Source organism: Diabrotica virgifera, chromosome 3 (genome assembly GCF_917563875.1).
Source record: "Diabrotica virgifera virgifera chromosome 3, PGI_DIABVI_V3a".
In the NCBI taxonomy this organism is placed as follows: Eukaryota; Metazoa; Arthropoda; class Insecta; order Coleoptera; family Chrysomelidae; genus Diabrotica; species Diabrotica virgifera.
The window spans coordinates 86783522-86809289 of record NC_065445.1 but is presented as its reverse complement, the minus strand read 5'-3'; the positions used below and the strand labels follow the sequence as shown (position 1 = coordinate 86809289).

Sequence of the window (25768 nt, the reverse complement as noted above, 5' to 3'; positions counted from 1 at the left end):
AACAATAAAATAATACATTTTTGGCAATACAAATAATTAAAACCGATATAATTTGACTTGAACTTTCAAATGCGGTAAGCAGAATTGCTATTTTATTTTTCAATCAAAAGTTTTTCGGGTTCAAAAATTCCAATTTTTCGATTTTCTGAAAGTTCAACCGCGTATATCTCGAAAACTATGCATCCTACGAAAAAATTTGTAGGAACATTTTTCGGTTAAAATGGACCAAAAAATACAAAAAAATGTTTTGTTTTGCGAGAAGTCGCTGTTATGTGATTCCTCAACTTCTTGGTTTATAACAATCTTATCGACATCCGGATCAACTGTTACCCAAAAAATTCGTGTTCTACAGGTCAAAATACATAAAAGAAACTTGGGTAAGTCCATCTGAATACAGGAGGCCGTTGTACCCCCCCTGGCGACAGGACTATATTTGTGTAATATAAAGAAACTTCAAAACGCAAAATTCGACAAAAACCACAAAAAATTCAACTGACTGACAGCCACAAAAGTAAGCAAAGCAGAAACGTCAAACAAATTGTGCTTAAAATATGAAAACATACCGAATAGTCTTTTTTTGTAGCTATCTCTTTTCAATGCACTGAGTCTAGATGGTTCATAAAAATAACATGTGTTTTCACTTAATAACAAACGGTAGCTGGTTTGTCATGAGTTTCATGCGTGGAAGAGAATGATGCTAGATAAAAAGTATGTGTTTTATCTCGCCAGGTATAGGGCTTTTCATTCACAGTCATTTGTTTCGAGCTTCTGTCAAATGCCGTATAATCCGTGCATATTAATATTATACACAGATTATACAACATATGACAGAAGCTCGAAACAAATAACAATCGATGAAAAGCCCTATAAATGAAGCACGGGTAAAGACTCGCGGACTCAACTGTATTTTATTCTTCCAAGAAATAAAGTCATCATGGTTGGAAAACTCTATTGTATCGTATTGCATAGGAATGCTATGAGAAGTTTCATAATGTTTAATAAAGTCCTTTTTAAAAGTTGCATGATAATTACACAGAGAACATTTATGTTGAAATGTTTTAGTTTCTGCAAAAACCGAAGCATAAACTGATACATTTGTGTGCACTTTTTTGACATGAAAGTTTATTAGCCATAAAGTGTGCACTTATAGACGTTGCATTTAAGCACTTTTAAAGGGGTAATTGCATCCAATTTGTCGGGATGCGAACTTTTTACATGTCTTTTTAAATCATGTTTACGTTTATACACTTTTCCGAATTGCACGCACTTATTAATTCTTTCCACACCGAACATTTTCGTTGTCAAGAAAATGAAATATGTACCTATAATACCTACTCAAAAGCAAACACAAATACAGAACTGTGAACAGTAGAAATGATTGAATCGGAAAATTGATCTAACAGCTTCACTGTTCAATTGGTAATTATACAAAGAGATTCTACCACATCCAATACTATTTTAATATTAAATATCATGTAACCGCAGTAAATATCGGTTTTTATTATCACTAAATAGTCTTTGCAGCGTTTTAAATAACTCAAAAGGCCCATTTCGTCGATTTAAGTTTATATAGGCAACCCAAATTACACGCCGCTACGCCTCGGGTCAAGATTTAGACAGAATATACTCACTCCTCTTTTGACATGCGTTTAAAAACAGAAGAATGAGATAAAATAGATCATGGTTATGTTGATGTTTTCCTTTTCCAAAGTTTCATATAATTTTTAAGATGAGTACTGTTATTAAAATCGTTTTAAAATGGAACGGAAAAGAATTTAATTTAGAATCATCGGAAGATGACACTGTATCTGATTTAAAGAAAACCATAGAAAATGTAACCTCAGTAAAATGTGGAAGACAAAAGTTGTTAAATTTAAAATACAAAGGTTAGTGGAATTGATTTCATTTGGGTAAATATAGAATTTTATTTTATGAAATTACCAAATATTTTACAGGGAAAACGCCTGAAGATGATTGTACTCTTGGTCTTTTGAAACTTAAACCCAACTTTAAACTCATGATGATGGGTTCACTTGAAGAAGACATAGCAGAAGCAAATACTGCACCTGAAAACCTTCCTGATGTTGTCAATGATTTAGATATAGAGGAAGAGGAAGTTGCCATTGAAAATCAGGATGTATATCTTGCAAAAGTGGAAAAACGTATCAAAGATTATAAAATAAATATGTTAAATGATCTCCGGCCTGAAAAAAAGTTGCTAGTATTAGATATAGATTACACACTTTTTGATCACAGATCTACCGCCCAATCTGGAGCAGAATTAATGAGGCCTTATTTACATGAGTTTTTAACTACTTCTTATGAACACTATGATATTGTTATTTGGTCTGCTACAGGAATGAAATGGATCGAGGAGAAAATGAAGCTATTAGGTGTTTCTACGCATCCTGATTACAAGATTGCCTTTTATTTAGACTCTCTCGCCATGATCTCAGTGCACATACCTAAATATGGGGTAGTTGATGTAAGTATTTTTACATTTAACTTGCACACTGACTAAAAAACATTTGGATTAATTCTAATCCATTTACTAGACATGGCCTATGTGTTGAAAACCTCTCCAGTTATTTCATATGTTGATCCATCATTGTTATTTCCTTGAGTGCTTTTATTAAAGGTACCTTATTGATTAGGTCCTACTAATATATGAGCTGTTCAGAGAAAAAGTGGTATAACTGCATATTACAGTGGAACCTCGATAACTCGGATTAATCGGGACCGCGGCCAATCCGGGTTATCGAAAATCCGAGATAGCCGGAGAATATGGTAAAAATTAATAAAATACGGTATACTTACAGATAAACTCCGTTAGAATTGAAATAACATGAAATATATTTATAAATATGCACAGTACCTACTCATTAAAATTACTAAAAAAAAACACCAAACACAAACGTAAGCAAACGGAAGCGAACAATACAAGACACACAATACAGTCACAACGATGTAATGTTATTTAAGAACAGTGAAAACTAAAGACCATTGTTTATAAAAGAATTTTTTAAATAGTCTTTCCTAAACAATGCTGACAGTTTGAAATAAAAAGGAATAGGTACTACAGACAGGTGGCTGTTGTTTCTGTGGCGTGTGCTATGAGTCATTTTTAATATCGTATAGTTCAAATTACACACATACCTACACATTATCTCTCAAATATTATATTACATACATTTTTATTGTTGAAAGGTTTGTCTGATAATTAACTATTTTGATGGGAAATAAGCCACAATTAAATTGAAAAATACAAAATATTGAAAATCAAAATGTTTATCTGATGAAAATCGGTCCGGGTTAGCCGGACTTCCGGGTTATCGGGGGCCGACTTATCGGGGTTCCACTGTACTTAACTTTTGGTAAATGAAAGATTTTGCATGTTAACGAACTAAAAAACCTCAGTAATACTTATTGAGGCAGTTGTGACGGATTCTTGACAAGTTGACAAGAATATGTTGAAATTTATGAGGTGCCGAATTACAATGATTTAAGTTCTTTGTTCCTGACAAGTTTTATTTATTTTATTTTATATATCAACGGGCAATCACCCAATTAAAATACAGTGTAAACATTAATCACAGGAGATTTATAACCTAACCTAAAGTAAATTTAAAAATTTTAATCATACTAACTAGGAACATTAAATAAATAACAAACATTAACAAAAAATGTACAAAACACAAGGATATCAAGTTATCACATACAGTTTTTAAGCTGAGCTTTAAATTCATTTGGAAAACTATAACAATCTAAACCCTCCGAATATTGGTTAGCAAACCTAGGTGTTCTGGACATGAAGGAGTTGTGTCCGTAGTTAGTGCGATGGGGTCTAATGTAAAAAGGTTGATTTAGCCTCGTTTGTCTACTGGGAACATGGAGGCTAATTTTCTCCAATAGTTGAGGACCAAAGCAAAACCAGGCTGGGAACATCCCAGTCTTTAATGACAGGTTAAAAATGTGAAAAAGAGGTCTAGAAAGTCAAAAGCTTAGAGTAGAGTAGAGTAGAGTAAAGTCAAAAGTAGAAAGTCAAAAGCTTAAGTGTTTAAGAAAAGAAGGTGGAAGACCATCTGGACCTGGCCCCTTGTTGCTATCCAAAATGGAAAGTTTTTCATAATATAGACGAAATAGAAATGCCAAATTGAGATATAGTAAATTGTGATAAGTTGATGTCACCAGAATCTAAAATATCCTGCAAAACACAATCTCTATCACTATAAGTTTTTGAAAAGTATTCAGCAAACAAATTAATAATTTCTGTACCACTAGAACCAGTGATATTATTATAGTGTACAACTGATAGTATATTAGGTTTGCTATTTTTATTACTAACAAATTTCCAAAAATTTCTAATATTATACCTGAGAGATGATTCAGTTAATGCAATGGAATCACTATAACAGTGTTGTTTTAAGCGTTTACATTGAGCTCTTAATGCAGAAAACTCATTAAAGAGAGTGGGGGATTTAGTTCTCAAATATTCTTTGTGAACTTTATTTTTCTGAATAATTGTAACTTTGAGATCTGGAGAAAACCACACCGGAAATTTCTTTGCTGAATACTTTTTAACAGGAACATAAAGATCAATTGTTAAGAATATAATATCGTAAAAAATACTGATCATGTCATCAAGAGACTTATTTTTAAACAAATTATCCCAATTAAATTGAGAAAGAAAACTTGTAACATCTAGGACGTTCATCACATGGAAGTCTCTATAAAAAGCGTCACCAGTCAGTCCAGGGTTGTTAACACATGATTCACACTTAAATATCAAAAGATATAGGTGGATGATGAATATCCAAAGGAAGTAGGACTACCTCTGCTGTTGATATCTTAGCTTCGCCATCGTCCATGAAAATCAGATTCAGCAAATTGTGTGCATTTTTAACGGAGTTGACTTGATAAAGGTTATGGTATGAGCATGAAGCTGAAAGAATATGTATGGATTCAACTTCACGAGGTGAAGCTCCTGTTAAAGGGGTACCCACTGAAGACATTCCATCCTTGGACCAGTTACAGTAAGGAAGGCAGTTGACAAAAAGGAAGAAAGTTGACAAGAATATGTTGAAATTTATATGAGGTGCCGAATTACAATGATTTAAGTTCTTTGTTCCTGATAAGTTGACAAGAATATGTTGAAATTTATATGAGGTGCCGAATTACAATGATTTAAGTTCTTTGTTCCTTTGTAATTAGAAGAATACAATTTTACCAACAGACGTTATACCACTTTTCCTCTGACTGGCTCATATTTTGTCATGACAACCTTTGTTTTTGCCTTAGGCAATAAACATAATTTGATACTACAGTAGACTCCCTCTTATAACGAGAACTGAAATGGCGGAATACCTCATTATAAGCGGATCTCGTTATATCAGACAGCAATAATATTGAAATGTTTTGATGTCCCTTTCGTAGTTTATTAGGTGTCAATGGTCGACCTGAACAATGAGCGCCATTGTAAATTGTAAATTTCCTACAATATTCAATATCAGTGGATAAACAGAAAGAAGTTTATTACAGGTGGCAGAGTTTATTACAGCACTGGCCTTGATAATAACACATATGTTGGGCATTTCTATATACAGGCAGTTGGGGTATTTCTTTATATCCATTACTGTGCTAAAAACAGGTAAAGAAACATATCCTTTGATTTCATTTTTCCTCGTTATAACCAAATATGCCTCATTATAGAGGGTTATAGTTCAATAGGAATTTCATGATACACATACCTCGTTATAAGTGAAACCTCGTAATATCTGTGTTCATTATAGAGAGAGTCCACTGTATAATTAACTTCAGAAAAATTAACTTTCTTCTTCTCGATGTGCCCATCCATGAAGAATGTGGCGATCATTTTATTTTATTTTTATCATGGTAATCTTTATCTTCCCTGCAGCAGCACGTAAAAGCTGCACAAATGTTGTGTTGAACCAGGTTCTAAGGTTCTTCTACATGGACCCGCTTTCCAAATATTTTTCCTTGCAGTCACATACATTTTACATAATGTATCCAAGTCCAAAGTACTATAACTTTCAAGATTTGAGGGTGGTCAGTACCTCTCGGTTCTTCTTCATCCTTCTGAGGACCTCCTCATTTGTGACTCGGTCGGTTCACTGGATTTTAAGTATTCTCTGATATAGCCACATCTCATGTTTCCAATTTTCTGCACATATCATCGTTTAAGGTCCATGATTCAGCACCATAAAAAAGAACAGAGAAGACGGAGCAGCTCAGCATTCTTACTTTTATACCAAGAAAAAGGTTGTGGCTCTTGAAAAAGGCCCACATCCATTGAAGGTGGATCTAGCTTTTCCAATGCGCACTCTTATCTATTGGTTGTCGGTCCATTCTTCATTTATTATGGTGCCAAGGTAGTTGTAGTGCTTCACTCTTTCTACAGGGGTTTGGTTGACATAGAGTTGACCTTTTCTTGCTAATGATCATAAGCTTTATCTTCTTTATATTGAGTCCATATTGTTGTAATACATATTGTTGTAATAATTTTGTTTATAAGGACTTGTAGGTCTCCTAGGTTGTCCACAAATACTATAGTGTCATCTGCATCTCTGATGTTGTTTAGGCTGTACCCATCTAGTAGAATACCTTTTTCAGTTTCGTGCAAAGCTTCGATAAATATTCTTTCAGAGTAGAGATTAAAGACCAGAGGAGATAAAGAACCACCTTGCCTCACTCCACTCACAATATTCACATATTGGTGTGTTCACCTTTAACTCTGAGATTAAATTAACTTTAGGTATAGGGAAACCTATTGTATTTGAGACAATTCATTTCTTATTTCGCTAAGGTGTAAAACACTTTATTTATTTCACTTAAAATTATTGATTGTAAATATTTTTTTGAAGATATTCTTCTTTAGCGGCGAATCGATTGAGGGTAAAATTTGATTGATCCGCGCGCATACGCACACTGACAGTATGGTATTAGTCGTTATACGGGCTCTGATTGGGTGTTGAAATTTTGAAATGATCTGTCAATTCAATATGGAGGTTATCGGTAAACAAAAATATTGTATAATATTAGTTTTTATTGATGTGTGGACAGAAATAAAATCAAATTTATAATTATAGTGACTTTTTAAATAGTTTTGAAAAGCCGCAGGTACGTAATTCTAAATGTTTCAGTTGGAAATACCTAATAGTTTCAATACCTATCTATTTGGAAAATGTAAACAAAATAATGTAGTTACCTATTAGTAGGCAATGCTTTAATTTACATAATCTGATTACGAACAAACTTTCTACAAATCTTCATCTCATATATCGTTTTCTTACTCTATATTTTGTTGTATTTTATTTCGACAAAAATCAAACTAATAATTTTATTAAATTCATATAAATTTATGGTGTAAACGTTTAGTTTGTGTATATTCCCACATGACGTATATGCGAATGTGGTGCAGTTTGAAATGCCGCCAACTTTCTTACGGCGCGGTAGACGTGAAGTGGTTCAAGCCCCAAGCAAGTTATTATTTTTTTATTTTTTTTATAGATTTTATGATTGTAAGTATATTATTATATAATTTTTGAAGATATTCTTCTTTTTTGAAAGTGGTTGATAAGAAAGTTAGTTTGATTTTTAAATAAAATAAGTACAAATAACCTTTTAAGTATATTTACTTCGTTTAAATTACCTATTATATAATAGAAGAATATCTTCTTACGTGCTTACAAAGTACACACACATTCTTTTTTATTTTTAACACTGAGACAGTGCCTTGGTTATTTACAACTATGGTCCATTTTTTAAATAGGAGTGATTTAAACGAACGCGCGAAAAATAAAGCCTGCTGATTGGCCGAAATAAAGCCGAATTCACACACAAGCAATATCTGTCAAATTTTGAAGTTTGTCTGAAGTGTCATTATTGGCAACTATTGAGTTATCGATTTTATCGAATTTTTCTTTTTATAACTATAATTGGATATTTTTATTTAAATATTAAACTGATGTTAATACTTAAAATAATACCAAAAATTAGAAATAACGTTATTAAGTCATTTTTATGAGCTGTTTGCTCCCCGCAATTGCTTTTCGCTTGATGAATTGTAGAAAATCTAAAAAACGTCAGATTTTCTACACAAATTTTTAATTTTATTTTCATCATATTTTAATTATCCTATTCCAAACAAAGACAAATCCAAAGACACAAAAATTATAATAAATCTAAAGAGGTATAAAATTATGGAATAAATTCTCTTTTTCGAGAATATACCACTTTGGAGAAAAATCAAGAGACAGGTCGATTTTAATTTTTAAATTATAATTTTTTGACATAATATATTCCATAATAGTGAAGTGATCCATTTGGATGTGATGTTGTAATCGATATTTTTTTTAAATGTGAATAGGGGTCGTGTGACAGCTCATTAGAAAGGTTATTTAATTCTCTATTCAGTAATATAAACATTAACATCACTATTTACACAGGGTGGCCAAGAAAATAATTTTTGAATTAAATTTATTAAGGCAAAAAGAAGAATGAATGTAATTTATTTAACTCAAAATACACTTTACCACTGTCAGCTAATATATCAAAATTGTTTATTTGTTAAATAAACATTGCTTGCTTTTCGCTTAAATTAAATCTCAAACAGCCACCCACCTGCCTCTTGGCAACTTGAACATTTAATTTAAGCGATGAGCAATGTTTATTTAACAAATACATATTTTGTTTTATTAAAAATGAATAAACATTTTCAATTTCGTTGCAACCCGAAATTTCAGTCACATTAAATCTCTAGTTCAATCAAAGAGTACAGCAAGAATCTCTACCGGTTTCAGGGCTTCTTAGCCCCTCATCAGGAGATACATATGCTCTTCTCTCTGACTGAACCAGGGAAATACTCCGCGTGTCGTCACGGATTGCAATGAAAAAATTGGCAGAGGTGTCCTAGCAACATCGGCTAGAAAAAAGTTTAAGTTTTTAATCTAATAGCACATAAAATGATATTTAAACTACCATTTTATATCCTACCAGATTAAAAACAATGGAAAACCTTCTCTGGTTACACCATCCATCATCATCATCATCTTGGTGCTACAGCCCTTAGAGGACCTCGACCTTCTCAAGCTTTCTACGCCATTCTGTTCTGTCCCTTGCTTGCATTTTCCAGTTGCCGACTCCGATCTTCTCAGCATCTTGTGTTACCCCGACCATCCACCTCAACTTTGGTCTACTCCGTCTTCTCATTCCCACGGGTTGAGCTGCTAGAATATTTTTTATCATGTTCTCACAGACTGCTCCGAATATCTTGCGTAGCACTTTTCTTTCAAAAATCGGTTACACCATCCAAGGCTTCTAAAAATGCATACCATGCGGATTCTGAGACTATAGGAAAATAAGGGGATTTTACAATTTATAATTCACATCTCATCTGCTCAGGCGGTTTTCCAACGAGAATGGTTCCCTTAATACCCCAAATAGAGTAAATATATAAATTAAAAATGAATAAACATTATCAATTTAATTTTTTTTTATATTTCCTGATAGCAGTAAAATGTATTTTTGTCTCCAATAATTTAATTCAAACAATTTTTTGGCCACCCTGTATAAATAATAATGCTAATGATTATATTACTGAATAGAGAATTAAATAATCTTTCAAATGAGCTATCACATGACCCCTATTCCCATTAAACAAATAATCGATTGCGTCATCACACCCAAATAGATGATGTCACTATTATACGTCAAAAAAACGTAATTTAAAAACAAAAATCGACTTGTCTCGGGATTTTTCTCCAAAGTGACCTATTCTTGGAAAAATGAATTTATTCCACAATTTTGAACCTCTCTGTATATTTAGATGATAAAAACACCAATATATTGTTATGATCTGCTTCTTATTAATTTTATATTAATTATTATTTATTTGATTAATTATTTAATTGTCGCAAATCATACATAAAAAATGAATAAAAATCTCAGGGTGCCTTTTTATAATATTAAAAAAATGTCTAAATTATCTTACGTTATACTTATCTTCTCTCGTGGTTTCAGTATCTCTTAGTTGATCCTAATCGGGATAAAATAGGAAAAAGAAATAAAGCAAAAAATAAAATAAACATACAGAATTGTCTTTTATTTATCAAAATCGATACTCTAAAAATCTATCAAATCTAAAACCTGTGGACACAGATGTCCGAATGAAATTTCTACCATTTAAATTTATTCTAGTAAAAAAAACAATTTATCGGTTTGTTCCCGATGACTTTGGTACAACAAAATAAACAAAACCAAATTATGTATTCGCAAGATTAGCTATACTCCCTATTTACTTTCTGAAATATTGGAATTTTAATTCCTACGCTTTTTACTCAAAATTTTAGTTTCCGAACATAAAAATATCTTTCACATAAGTTGACTGACCTTTTGCTTCACTCACTCTGATGTCTTCTCGTGACCCAAAACAGCTCTCCCTCGTTGACTATGTTAAAGGCTACTCATCAAAGCCCTCTCCGTTCTCCAGCTTCAAAACTATCAGCATACCAGCACCAATTCTCCAACAAGCCGGGCCTCTTTTGACACGTACTCGATTCAAACAAAACTCCAAAAATTCTCTGCTCTCCTTCTCACAATAATACAGAATCAAAGAGGTATTTCGTCTCAATTTGATCTGTCTCTCGTTCCACTTTTCAACACTATTCTCCACTATCAAACAGCCACTGGTACTTGCTAACTATCTATCCACGAAAACGTCGAACTACTCCTCAGCGATGCCAATAACATAATAACTTCTTTTTCAAACTCACTCAACATTCAAACCACTTTTCCCCTTCCAACTTGCCAAGAATCAGAAACATTTCCTCTTTTCCATTCGACAAACAAACAGTCATTTTCAAAATTATTCCGACCATCCTAATTACTTTCGGGGAACCCTACAATATTTACTCGGGTTGAAACAAAGATATTAAAATTCCAAACTTTCTTTTAAACCATTTTTCTAGAAAATGATAATTACCTCTCCCGTAATAAACAATCTTTTTCCATTTTAAAACTAAATACATCGTCCTTTTCACTTTAATTATTCACAAAAGTCTTTAATGGTTCATCGGAAAGCTCATTAAAAGAGAAATCTACTTACATCCAAACTAAATTCTAATAAATATTTACAGATCAATATACAGGGTGTATCAAATTTATGTGCCCGCGTTATTTAAAAAAAATTTAATTTAATTTTCATTTTGCCTTTGATTGATAACTTGAAAATACAATAACATCCCCGCCTTGTTTTGAGATAAAATCAGTATTAATAAGTGCAACAAAAAAATGATTTTCTCTCGACAACAACACTTTTCTATTGTGTCAAAATATTGAGTCCCACCTGAAAAACAATTGCTTTCTTTTTCCCAGTGTCTGTACTTAGATGGGATAGGGTAAGTTTTCGATCGAAAATTTTCTAAGTCTTTAGTCTCAAATGAATTTTCATGCTTTTTGGCTACTCTGTTTTCTTCATTTATTAAATTTTCACATTCCCTCAATACTACACGCAGTTCCTTCTCCTTTTCTTCTCCACATATCAATTTTCTTTTTCCTCCGATTCTCTACACATGTTTATTGTGTATTCTGTCTTCTCCATTTTGCATACTTCCTCTTTAAATACCGCAGTCTCAATTGTATCTTTTCCACCTTTTTTTTTATTCTGATCTCTTCTTCTTCTGGGCTCATCTCATCTTTTGAGGAATCCCAAGCTTCATTTTCCTGTGTCAATCTTTTTTCTTCCTTTTCTTTTCCTGGGCTCATCTCTTCTTTTGAGGAATCCCAAGCTTCATTTTCTTTTGTCAATCTTCTTTCTTCTTTTTCTTCTTCTGGGCTCATCTCTTTTTTCGAGGAATCCCAATCTTCATTTTCTTTTATCCATCTTCTTTCTTCTTTTTCTTCTTCTGGGCCCATCTCTTTTTTCGAGGTATCCCAATCTTCATTTTCTTTTATCCATCTTCTTTCTTCTTTTTCTTCTTCTGGGCTCATCTCTTTTTTCGAGGAATCCCATGCTTCATTGTTTTTACTTATCTTCTGCTGCTTTCTCCTCTCTCTTTTCTGTCCTTGCTTCATTGCCAAATTCATTTCCACCGTTTGTTTTTTGTCTACATTTTCCTTTTTCCGTTTCTCATGTTCCTTGTCCATTTTCAGAATGTTCGGTTCTTCTTCTTTTCCATCTGTGATTTTCATCGTGTTATTTTTGAAATCTATCACCACATATTTTTCTGACAATTCATCCACTCCTACGATCATATCATGAATCATGTTTGGCATTATAACACATTGTAGTGCATAAAATGTCTTCCCCAATCGAACCTTTATTCGTATTCCTTCATTTATTGTTGCCAAAGTCCGTTTATTTGCGCCCACTAAATTTACCCTGGGAATTTTGTAGACCAAATTCGTCAAATCAACCTCTTCTATTAATTTCCTGTTAATCAAAGTAATTTCTGAACCAGTATCAATCATAATTTTAATCGGTTTCTCATTGATAAAACCATCTACAAATTTTAAATTAGATCCACTTCCTTTATCATTATTTCCTGCTAATTTAATAAATTCCTTCGGGTGACAAAAAATTCCTGTTTGTTCTTTTGTTTTTAGTGAGCGCTTTCGTGAAAAGACGCTTGCTGTTCTTCTTCGCTTCTTCTTCCGTCGCTTTGTCTCTCATCCTCATATTCATATATTTGCGTGTTGTTTACCGCTCTTCTGTTTTCTCTTTGTCTGTCGGACCCGTATCGGTTTCCACGATTTTCCTGTTCATTCCTTCTATTATCATTTCTGTCCTCTTGATTTGTTCGGGTGTTATTTCTATTCTGGTTTTCTCGATATCTGTCTTCGTTCCATTGCCGATTTCTTTGTTCATAGTTTCCTCTTCCGTTGTCTCTATTTTCGTTTTCTCTTCTCGTATAATCTCTCCTAAAGTTCTGTCTTCTATCTCTATAGTCTCGATTTTCGCGTTGTCTATAATTATCTTGCGATCTTCTTGTTTCTCTTTCTCTCAATTTTGCTTCTCGTATTTGCAAAAATTGGCACAAACTGTCGATATCTTTGTAGTTTTTTAGAGTTATGTGATCTTCTAAGGTATCTTCAAAATGTCTGGCTATCAGTTCTACTAGCTGTTCGGATGAATAATTGTACTGTAGATGTTTTGCATTATTATATAATTGTAGTGCATATGTTTTCTCTGAAATACCCATTCTATCATGGTACCTCCCATTTTGCAATTCCTTGTTTATTTCTAGCTGTTGTATTTTTCCCCAGAAATAACTCAGGAAGTTTTGTTCGAATTTATGCCAATTGTCCAATTCTTCTTCCTTGCTATCGAACCATAAACTTGCCTCATCTTTAAGATGGTTCCTTATCGTTTCTTTGGCTGTCCCGAAGTTACCGATGTGTCGTATTTTCTTTTTTAAATTGTTTATGAAAATTACTGGGTGTAATTTTTTTACATCCCCGCCAAATCTTATTTTCACTTCCTCTGAACTATGGATAATCGTTTCTCTTCTTTCTCCGAAATTCTGTTGCGTCCTGTTTTCGGTGATTTGTTTTTCTATTTCTGTGATTCTTTTTTCCACTTCTTCTCTGTCTACTTGAATAGCATTTTCCAGCTTATTTTCCAAATTTTCTAGTTCCTTTTTCTGGCAATTGTTTATCTCCTTCATTTTGATTTTAATTTCTTTAATCTCTATCTCTTGTCCCATCTCGTTCTTGATCATTGTCAAACATCCTTTTACTTCCTTTTCATACTTTTCTATGCGTTCCTCCATTTTCTTGTTGTTCTCTTCTATTGCTTGTTTCATTTCCTGTTGATTGTCATCCATTTTTTTTTGTGTTTCATCCATTTTTTGATCCACTTTATCCATTTTCTTTGATGTTTCTTCCTGATTTTCTTGCATTGTATCCATTGCTTGTTTTGTTTCCCTTTGATTGTCATCCATTTTTTGTGACTGGAGTTGCATCAGTTGTAATAGTTTATCTATTCCTGATAATTCCTGTTGTTCTGATGCCATGATTGTTGTTTCGAAAATGTCTTCTTGTTCTATATGTTCTTCTCGTTCGAAATGTTCTTCTTGTTTTTTGTTTTCTTTGCTTTTGCTTCTGGTTGTTATCGACATGTTAAAATTTTATCCCCGCCTAATATGAAATTCGAAAATACCTTGTATGCTGTCGAGACGAAAATTTTTCTCTCCCCAAATATAATCACTTTATCCCACAAATTTTTAAATATTTCAAAATTCAAATCAATCAAAAATAAAATAAATATGTAAAAACTGTACCTAGATAAAAAAAACTTAAGTCAAACAAATATTTCAAAATTTTTAAATATATCAACTTTTTCCGACGGGCAAATAAATTTTCCTTCATAGTCTAAGAGCTGGGAGCGGATTTTGTGCGTGATAAGTAATATGAAAAAACTATACGGAGATACGTTGAATTAGTTGTGTACATGACTTTTACCAACTGCCGGAAACCAGAGTTGGGGCCGAGGGTAGTTATAAGGGGTCAAAATCGCGGATTTTATTATTTTTTTATGACGCTCATGATCGAGATAGTGCACCAAAATTTGGAAATAAGTAGGTCATGACGTACCTAAGTAAAATCTCTAGGGGCTCAACGCTGCGTGGCCGACAAAGGGGTGGGGGTAGGGGTGAATATAAAAAATATAACGGGTTTTTTGCGACGTTCGTGATTGAGATAGTGCACCAAAATTTGGGTATAAGTAGACCATGACATAAATAATTGAAATCCCCAGAGCCGGAAACCAGAGTGCGGAAGGAAGGTAGTTATAAGGGGTCAAAATTCCGTTTTTTATTATTTTTTTTGTGACGCTCATGATCGAGATAGCTCGCCAAAATTTGGGAATAAGTAGGCCATGACGTAACTAAGTAAAATCTCCAGGAGTGGAACGCTGCGAGGTCGACAAAGGGGTGGGGCAGGGGTGAATATAAAAAAAATGTAAGGGGTTTTTTGCGACGTTCGTGATTGAGATAGTGCACCAAAATTTGGAAATAAGTAGACCATGACATTACTAAGTAATATCTCCAGAGACGGAAACCAGAGTGGCGGATGAGGGTAGTTATAAGGGGTAAAAGTCGCGGTTTTTATTATTTTTTTTGTGGCGCTCATGATGGAGAGAGTACACCAAAATTTGGGAGTAAGTAGGTTATGACGTAAAATAAAATATTCAGGGGCGGAACGCTGCTTGGGGTACAAAGGGGTGGTAGGCAGGGGTGAGTATAAAAATATATGGGGGTTTTTTGCCGTTCGTGATCGAGATAGTGCACCAAAATTTGGGAATAAGTAGATCATGATATTACTAAGTAAAATCTCCAGGGGCGGAACGCTGCATTGACGACAAATATTGTGCTGGGTTACAAAAAAAAAATAATACACACTGTGACTTTGACCCCTTAAAACTACCCTCATCCCCAACTCTGGTTTCCGGCTCTGGGGATTTTACTTAGCTAAGTCATGCTCTACTTATTCCCAAATTTTGGTGCACTATCTCAATCTAGCACGTCGCAAAAAACCTCTTATATTTTTTAAATTCACACCTACCCCCACCCCTTTATCGGTCACGCAGCGTTCCACCCCTGGAGGTTGTACTTAGTTACCTCATGACCTACTTATTCCCAAATTTTGGTGCACTATCTCGATCATGAGCGTCACAAAAAAAATAATAAAAACGGCGATTTTCACCCCTTATAACTACCCTCATGCCCAACTATGATTTCCGGCTCTGAGGATTTTACTTAATTATGTCTTGGTCTACTTATTCCCAAATTTTGGTGCACTCTGTCAATCACGAACGTCGCAAAAAAAACCCTTATATTTTTTGTATTCACCCCTGCCCCACCCCTTTGTCGGCCACGCGGAGTGCCACCCCTGGAGATTTTACTTAGTTACGTCATGACCTACTTATTCCCAAATTTTGGTGCACTCTCTCGATCATGAGCGTCACAAAAAAAAATAAAAACGGCGACTTTGACCCCTTATAACTACCCTCATCCCCAACTCTGGTTTCCGGCTCTGGGGATTTTACTTAGGAATGTCATGATCTACTTATTTCCAAATTTTGGTCTACTATCTCAATCAAGAACGTCGCAAAAACCCTTTATATTTTTTATTCACCCCTACCCCCACCCCTTTGTCGGCCACGCAGCGTTCCGCCCCTAGAGATTTTACTTAGTTACGTCATGACCTACTTATTCCCAAATTTTGGTGCACTATCTCGATCATAAGCGTCATAAAAAAAATAATAAAATCCGCGACTTTGACCCCTTATAACTACCCTCGGCCCCAACTCTGGTTTCCGGCCGTTGGTGAAAGTTATGTACACAACTAATTCAACGTATCTCCGTATAGTTTTTTCATATTACTTATCACGCACAAAATCCGCTCCCAGCTCTTAGACTATCACCTGTTTTTCCGTTTCCTATTCCCTTCAAATTCACAACCAGAGATACTTTAATGTCCTACGTTGGCTCGCCATGTTGTTATGATCTGCTTCTTATTAATTTTATATTAATTATTATTTATTTGATTAATTATTTAATTATCGCAAATCATACATAGAAAATGAATAAAAAATCTCAGGGTGCCTTTTTATAATATTAAAAAAATATCTAAATTATCTTACGTTATACTTATCTTCTCTTGTGGTTTCAGTATCTCTTAGTTGATCCTAATCGGGATAAAATAGGAAAAAGAAATAAAGCAAGAAATAAAATAAACATACAGAATTGTCTTTTATTTATCAAAATCGATACTCTAAAAATCTATCAAATCTAAAACCTGTGGACACAGATGTCCGAATGAAATTTCTACCATTTAAATTTATTCTAGTAAAAAAAACAATTTATCCGTTTGTTCCCGATGACTTTGGTACAACAAAATAAACAAAACCAAATTATGTATTCGCAAGATTAGCTATACTCCCTATTTACTTTCTGAAATATTGGAATTTTAATTCCTACGCTTTTTACTCAAAATTTTAGTTTCCGAACATAAAAATATCTTTCACATAAGTTGACTGACCTTTTGCTTCACTCACTCTGATGTCTTCTCGTGACCCAAAACAGCTCTCCCTCGTTGACTATGTTAAAGGCTACTCATCAAAGCCCTCTCCGTTCTCCAGCTTCAAAACTATCAGCATACCAGCACCAATTCTCCAACAAGCCGGGCCTCTTTTGACACGTACTCGATTCAAACAAAACTCCAAAAATTCTCTGCTCTCCTTCTCACAATAATACAGAATCAAAGAGGTATTTCGTCTCAATTTGATCTGTCTCTCGTTCCACTTTTCAACACTATTCTCCACTATCAAACAGCCACTGGTACTTGCTAACTATCTATCCACGAAAACGTCGAACTACTCCTCAGCGATGCCAATAACATAATAACTTCTTTTTCAAACTCACTCAACATTCAAACCACTTTTCCCCTTCCAACTTGCCAAGAATCAGAAACGTTTCCTCTTTTCCATTCGACAAACAAACAGTCATTTTCAAAATTATTCCGACCATCCTAATTACTTTCGGGGAACCCTACAATATTTACTCGGGTTGAAACAAAGATATTAAAATTCCAAACTTTCTTTTAAACCATTTTTCTAGAAAATGATAATTACCTCTCCCGTAATAAACAATCTTTTTCCATTTTAAAACTAAATACATCGTCCTTTTCACTTTAATTATTCACAAAAGTCTTTAATGGTTCATCGGAAAGCTCATTAAAAGAGAAATCTACTTACATCCAAACTAAATTCTAATAAATATTTACAGATCAATATACAGGGTGTATCAAATTTATGTGCCCGCGTTATTTAAAAAAAATTTAATTTAATTTTCATTTTGCCTTTGATTGATAAATTGAAAATACAATAATATGTTTTTCACACTTCACTTTACTTTATTCCATACTATCGTTTTTGTAAAAATTCACTCTCAACTTTTTCCCAATCGCGCCTAAAGAAGTATAACTTCAAAAACATTCAAAATACTTAATAGGGGAGTGCATATAGATTTTCCCTTCGGAAAAAATCAAACAAGATAGAACTTTTTGTAATTTCATTAAGAAATTTTTAATAAACAACATATCAAAAAGTTCTACTCGAGAAGTGGGTGCTTCATTTTTTATTAAACAAATGAACTACGAAATCAGATTTTTTTAAATAACTCCGAAAATATAAATTTTAGAACAAAACTGACTTGACCATTGAAAAATTCAGAAAATTTTACAAAAAAAACCTTAAATAAAGAATTTTCTAAAATTAAATCTGTATCTTCTATAATTTTTTATTTATAACACTAAAGTCACCCTTCTCACAAACATTGGCGCACTGTAAACTAACGTACGGCGAAGTGCACGGTTGAGTTATTTTAATGTAATTCTTTAACTAATCGATCAAATGAAATTTTACAAATTGAACATGAAAGAAGAATAATGAAGTTATCTTATGGTTATAATAGAAAGAAATAGAATGTATGGACATAAGTACGGTGTGGGCGGAAAGTGAGCCTTACATGAATTTTGTTTAAAAATGATTTAAAAATGTATAACTAATACAATTTTTCTTATAAAACTCTCAATTTTGCACAACTTACCTTTCAAGCATCTTACTAAATGATGTTTCATTCAAAAAAAATCTCAAAAATTTAATTCAAATGAGATGACGTCTCAAAAAATGTAATTTTTGAAATCTTCGTAGTTTTATAGAATTACCACCACTTTAAGACGGTATTACTCAAGTTTGAACAAATCTATTACAGTTTTATAAGTGCTTTTTTAAAGCTTAGGATGTAATCTTTAAAATGCATTAAATTATTTTACTTTATAAATGAAATAAACTATTTCTTTTTAAGAAAATTAAGAGAGATAACAAAAATGTAATACAAAAACCGAAAATTACCAGCTAAAAAAATGTTTATACAAAGTGATCAAAATTTTTTTTCTGTAAAACTTACTTAAAATACACTTAAGAATAAGCTTCAACAATAATAAATGTTCAGCAAATTTTTTTTTTTTAGCTCTTATACAGTATGTCTGCGTAACTTGGAACCTATTGATAACTTTTTTATTATCAGTTTTAGAAAAAAAGTTGTTCTTTATAAAATACTCTGCATCGTATGTAATCTAAGATGCAATCATCAAATATCAAATTTAATTAATGTTATACGAGTTATGTCAAAAAATATGAATTTCACTCAAGTGTAAAGTACCTGTACATTACACAATATCGAAAATTGTTATTAAGAAAAGTTGTTTGGAATTAAAAAATTTGTTTTAGTGTTCAATTACATCCTTCTAATTAAAATATTGTGAATAATAAAGGCACTTAACTCTTAAGAAAAATTCATATTTTTTACATACCTCGTATAAAATTAAAAAAGTTTGATATCTGATGGTTGTATCTTAGATTTTAGACCAGGGAGAGCATTTTATGAAGAATAACTTTTTTCGTAAAAGTGATAATAAAATAGTTATCATAATTGTAAATGATGTAATGTATTTAGACATAGTTTTTAATTTCAAACAACTTTTCATAAAAGCATTTTTTGATATTCTGGAATATAAAGGCACTTTACTCTTTAACGAAATTCATATTTTTGACATAACTCGTATAAAATTGATAAAATTTGATATCTAATGGTTGAGTTTTAGATTTTTGACTATTCAGAGCATTTTATTAAGAATAACTTTTTTTCGTAAAATTGGTAATAAAATAGTTTTCCATGTGGTTCCTAGCTACGCAGACACACTGTATAAGAGCTTCTGTATAAGAATTTTCAAACTGCAATGCCGTGTTCGGATTCAGCATAATCAAAACAAAATAGAAACATATTTGATCAAAGTAAAATGATGAATTTAACGATATTTTTAAAATTATTTATACAAAACAATTTTTATTGTTTAAACAATTAATAAACAATTAGCGGCCAAATCTGCGAGTAGAACTTTTTACTTTAACATGTATATAAACTAACAAAAAAAGTTTTAGAAAAATATAAGGTTGTTTGAATTTTTCCGAACAATGCATGTTTTCGTTCTAATTGCACTCCCCTATAATGTCCTGTCAAAAATTACGATCTTTTGAAAATTGCCGCCCAAAATATGTTTACCCTGTGTAAATCAGTCTTCTTATGTTACTCCTCCTATTTAAAAAACGAACCATAGTCACAAAATATTAGACTAGGTTTTTTAGCCAGCTTAAACCTAGCACTTAACACGCACATGACTCTACACTAACATTTACTATTTACACTAACTCAAAAGATTTTACACTAACTCGAAAGGTTTAGTTCTCTTGAGTTTTCTCACTATTCCATGCTGATCCAGGAGTTGAATAGCCTCTACGATTGCATGGTCATGAAGTCTGTTTTCATGCTTCTTTGCGAATATTTTAGTTACAATGTCTCTTTATACTTTATTCTGAAAACTTTGGATCATTTTGATGTTACTCGTACTGGCACATTCCCACAACTGTTATACCATATGTCCAATGTCCATACCGGCTTCAGTACTTGTTTATATATCATGAGCTTAGTATGTACTGACAGTTCTTAATTTCTTCCGAGGAGCCAGTACAATGTTCTAGGTATATATAATGTTCAATTCTATTTTTTCTTTCCAGCTCAGCCTGACATCTAGGTTCATATCCAAATATTTTGCTGTATGGTGGTAAGCGGATATTTAACTTCCCTGGTGATGGGGTTGATATCAGGAATACACTATATTCTCATAACTCCTTTATTTGGTTAAATTAATACCATATAAATGTATTCAGTTGATAGGTGATTACATAATTCTGCTCTAACGGCAGCAAACTCCCGAACCTAATTAACTAACTCTACTGACCCATTAATGAATCTAATCTGATCGTGTTCCCATATTTATCAAATACTTCGTTATGTAAATATGTTTTTATATATTCTCGTTAGTGTGTCAAAATGAATAATAGACCTTGTTGATCTAAGCAAAACGTGGACTTTAGCTAAGGTGTTCTACTTTGCAATTATTATAACAAATATTATAACAAATATCTGACGAATACTTTAGTTAATTTAAGGATTTTTAAAATATCTTAATAATGAGATAAATCCCATTATAGCTGTATTGGCATATGGTATAGTAGCGCCATTTAGTACTATTGGTGTTTTATTTATTTTTTGTTGGTTAAATCTACATGTACTGATTTAGTCTCATTGAGTGTCTCTTGCAATTTTACTTTTGACTTGTAAAGATAATGTATATATTACACTCAGATGCAAAAAAAAACGCAACGGTTGGTCAAATTCAAAGTACATATATCAGTTTTTTTATTGTTAGCCCTATTTGATGATTCTTTTAGCACACTGTGTAAAAATTTATAAATTTTAATTTGGTATAGTGAGTTTTTTAATAAAATTTTGTATTTGACTTATTATACGGGGTTAATCGAAAAGTGGTTTTTTATCCTAACTTTGAAACATCCTGTGGAATAATTCCTTTAGCGGATTTTCGTAAAACTTAGTTTTTCGGTTGCAACCATGTCTCCTAAGCATTGCGTTTTTTGTTTCATGTCAAAATATGCCTTGGTACATTTTTTAGAGCCAAATGAATTTGCCACCCACAATTTAGGACTTTTAATTATGATTATTTTGGAGTTATTTTGTAATACGGCGAGGTGGCTTTGGTGACTGTTATCATTATGTCATATTGACACTTACATTTTGTTAACCTATGATTGATCATGGTTCTTAGTGTCGAAGATTGTGCGAAAGCCGTTGCTCTGGTTGAAGATGGGCGAAATTATGAATATGTGGCTAGAGTACTACACACTCACCGCTCTACCATACAAAGGGTAGTGGAACGTTTTATACGAACTGGAACAAACAATCGTAAAGCGGGAAGTTGCAGGAAGCGCAAAACTACCGCTTTAGATGATCGTTCTATACGAGTCAACGCTTTTCGGGATCGTCATTTAACAGCGGTGCAAACAATAAATCAGCTTCAAGGGGTTCGAGGCAATAATGAAAGTGTATTTACAGTTCGTCGAAGATTACATGAATTTGGTTTGCAAAGTTGCAGACCAGCAACTGGGCCCAAATTACTTCCACGGTACAGAGTGGCTAGACTACAATTTTCCAGGGAACATTTACATTGGAATTTAGGACAATGGAGTAATGTTCTTTTTACGGATGAGTCGAGATACTGTCTTCACTCATCAGATTGGAGAGAACGAGTATGGCGTCGAATAGGAGAGAGATTTGCGGAGTGCGCTTTCAGTCCCCGCGTTCGCCATGGAGGGGGTTCAGTGATGGTATGGACAGGAATATCCCGAGAGGCGCACGCGCACACTGAATTGGTATTTATTGAGGGTTCGTTGACTGCACACCGGTATATTGAGGAAATTTTAGCGAATCACTTAGTACCCTTTTCTCCATATATCGGCGATGATTTTCTAATAATGCAAGATAATGCGCGACCCCACTATGCAATGTGTGTCACGCAATATTTAAAGGAAGTTGGTAGTAATAAAATGAACTGCTAGCGTGTTCGCCAGATCTGAACCCAATAGAGCACGTTTGGGACATGCTTGGTAGAAATATTAGAGGTCGCGAAGTCGCACCAGCCTCAATTAACGAACTTCGCTTGGCTCTAGAAGAAGAATGGCAAAACATCCAGCAAGATGATATTCGCAACCTCATAGACAGCATGAGCCGACGTGTACAGGCAGTTATAGAGGCTAGGGGAGGCAATACATAGTATTAAGTTATTTTTTAGTAGTTTTTCTTTGTTATTTGCGTACTTAGGTTAAGTTACATTTAAGTTGTTTTTGAAGTTATACTTCTTTACCGGCGATAGAGGGTGATTTTTTTATATGTTAAAACCTATCAGCCCGGCGCATGCGCATTATAACTTTGTTCTGATTGGATGTTCAAATGACATATGTCAAAAATTATCCGATATGGCAGCTGTGATTTGGAGGTAAAGGTAAACAAATGTATAATATATTAGTTTTATTGTTGTGAGGACAGAAACAAAAAAGTTTATAATATTGTAGTGACTTTTAAATAGTTTTTAAAAGCAACAGGTACGTAATAATTGTTAATGTATCATGGGTATAAACCTACCTATTTGATCTGCCAAAATACATAGTATGTAATACTTTTATTTATATAATTTGATTACCATCAAAAGTTCTATCAATATTCACCTAATATATTGTTTTTTTACTCTATGTTTTGTTGTATTTTTTCAATTCTAAATCATTTCAATTCAAAATATCACAATCAATTTTCAAAATATCAAAATATCACAAGTTTAATCCGTTTAGTTAGTCGATCTTCGTAAATAATGACACATATTGTCCGTGGCTAAGCGGAGAAGGCGAATGAATTCCAATACCAACCGCTCTTATCAGCGCTGGTTCGAGTCCCAATAGAAACTTTCTTTTTTGTTTTTTTAATACATTTTATGATTGTAAGTTTATTTATTATATAATTGTATTTTCAGAAAATACGTATTTAGTTAAAAAAAATTTCGACAATTAATGTTCAGACATCATTTGTGGCTTGTTTAATGTGTTTGTGTGTGTTTTATTCTTTTATTATTTTAATTTTTGGCACTGCTCTAATAAAAATGTTTGAGAAGTAGTAAGTATAAATTAGTTTAATATTTAAACAAAATATAAATAAAAAGTATATTAATTTCGTTTAAATCATATAATAGAAGTATAACTTCTTACGTGCGTACAAAGTACACACACATTCTTTTTTTATGTTTTGTTATTGTTATCAATGTTTATTGAAACCAAGATCTTGTCGTTGCTTTTATTCATTGTTTAAATACAGTGCTTCTGGGATGTCGATATGACATTCCTTTGATATCAGTCACCAAAGCCGCCATCGTCGTATTACAAATTACTTAATACAAAAGATAATGGTAGGAAAAGTCGTAATAGTAGAGGAGCCCAAGCGGGGATTTTTGCAGTTACGCGAGCGCGTCAGATTATTACATGGGGAGAAACCTTGTACCATAAAAATGTATATCTACCATATATTTGCTGTTAATGCAGGGGAGTTCGTTAAGGGGGGCCGAAAAAAAATTCTATCCTAAGAAAAACTCGAAATCGTCAGATTATGATAAAGTAAGTTAAGTACATGCAAAACAGTGTATATTTCAAAAATCTGACGATTTAATCGAGGCGTAAGGAAATGGGTGAGTCCCAAAGTTTCACAAGAAAAAAGCGAATATTTCGCGAAATGAATGACAGATCGAAAAACTAAAAAATACGTACTGAATATTTTTCAAAAATCTATCGAATGATACCAAACACCACTTCCCACGGAGAGGGGTGGGGGGTAAATTTAATATTTTAAATACGAATCCCGCGATATTTCGCGAAATGAACATTAGATCGAAAAACGAAAAATACACTTATTCAATATTTTTGAAAAATTTATGGAATGGCACCAAACACGACTCCCCACGGAGGTGGGGTGGGAGGTTACTTTAAAATCTTAAATGGGAGCCCTCATTTTTTATTGCAGATTTGGATTCCTTACGTAAAAATAAGTAACTTTTATCCGAGACATTTTTTCGAATTATGGATAGATGGCGCTATAATCGGAAAAACCGATTGTTGGGAATGGAAAATTAACTTAAAAAATGATAAGTCCCCACTGAAATGGCAAACTTTACTTAACTTTTTTTGGTTTTAGGACCTACTCTTCACAACCCAATAGGTCCCCAAAGCGCTCGAGTGACTGCACATTTAGCATACTTTGCTCCCCTACCATAAATTGTGGGTGGCAAAGTCATTTCGCTCCTAAAAATGAACCAAGGCATATTGTCACATGAAATAAAAAACACAATGCTTAGGAGACATGGTTGCAACCGAAAAACAAGGTTTTACGAAAATCCCCTAACGGAATTATTCCACAGAATGTTTCAAAATTAGGATAAACAACTACCTTTCGATTAACCCCGTATAATAAGTTGAATACAAAATTTTATTAAAAAATGCACTATACTAAATTAAAATTTATAAATTTTTACAGAGTGTGCTAAAAAAATTATCAAAATAGGGCTAAAAAGAAAAAATTGAAATACTTTGAATTTGGCCAAAATTTTCTCCGTTGCGTTTTTTTTTTCATCTGATTGTATAATATGCGATCTCTTTGAAGACATGTATAAAAACAAGTTTTGAGTCAATTTGTTGTTAAAATAGTACATAAATAGTTTTAATAGTATTTAATAGTGTTCTTATTTTGAGGTTTTCTTATACTCCTTCAGAATATATGTTTTCTATAAAAAATGTTCTCATGTTCAAAAATTTTTAGGTAAAGCCTCTAGGAGTAATCTGGGGCAAGTTTACACAGTTCTCATCTAAGAACACCATAATGTTTGATGATATTAGAAGAAACTTCATAATGAATCCTAAAAACGGCCTTAGGATTAGACCGTTTAGAGAAGCTCATCTAAATAGGGAGAAAGATAGAGAACTGCTCCATCTTGCCAAGTATTTAAAAGATCTCGCTGAAAACTCAAATGATTTTGCTAGTGTTAACCATCGGCATTGGGAAAAGTATAAGCCAAAACATAGAAGATAGTTGTTACACAATATAGATAAGATTTGGATGAAAATCCAATAATTTTGTAACGTGAAAATTAAATTAGTGATGTACTTATTCTATGTTTTTTTAATGCATTTAGATTATATTTCATTTAGAAATAAAGAAAAATAAATATAGTTTTTCCATGA

The 25768-nt window shown here is 32.9% G+C and overlaps 1 protein-coding gene across 1 annotated transcript; it reads left to right on the top strand.

Annotated features, from left to right (window-relative positions):
* The first annotated feature begins 1651 nt into the window (after nt 1–1651).
* On the top strand, nt 1652–25768 carry LOC114330625 (ubiquitin-like domain-containing CTD phosphatase 1). The gene is made up of 3 exons (XM_028280023.2): nt 1652–1886; nt 1956–2485; nt 25347–25768. The coding sequence occupies exons 1-3, from the start codon at nt 1730–1732 to the stop codon at nt 25614–25616; spliced, it is 957 nt and encodes a 318-aa protein (XP_028135824.1). The 5' UTR covers nt 1652–1729; the 3' UTR covers nt 25617–25768.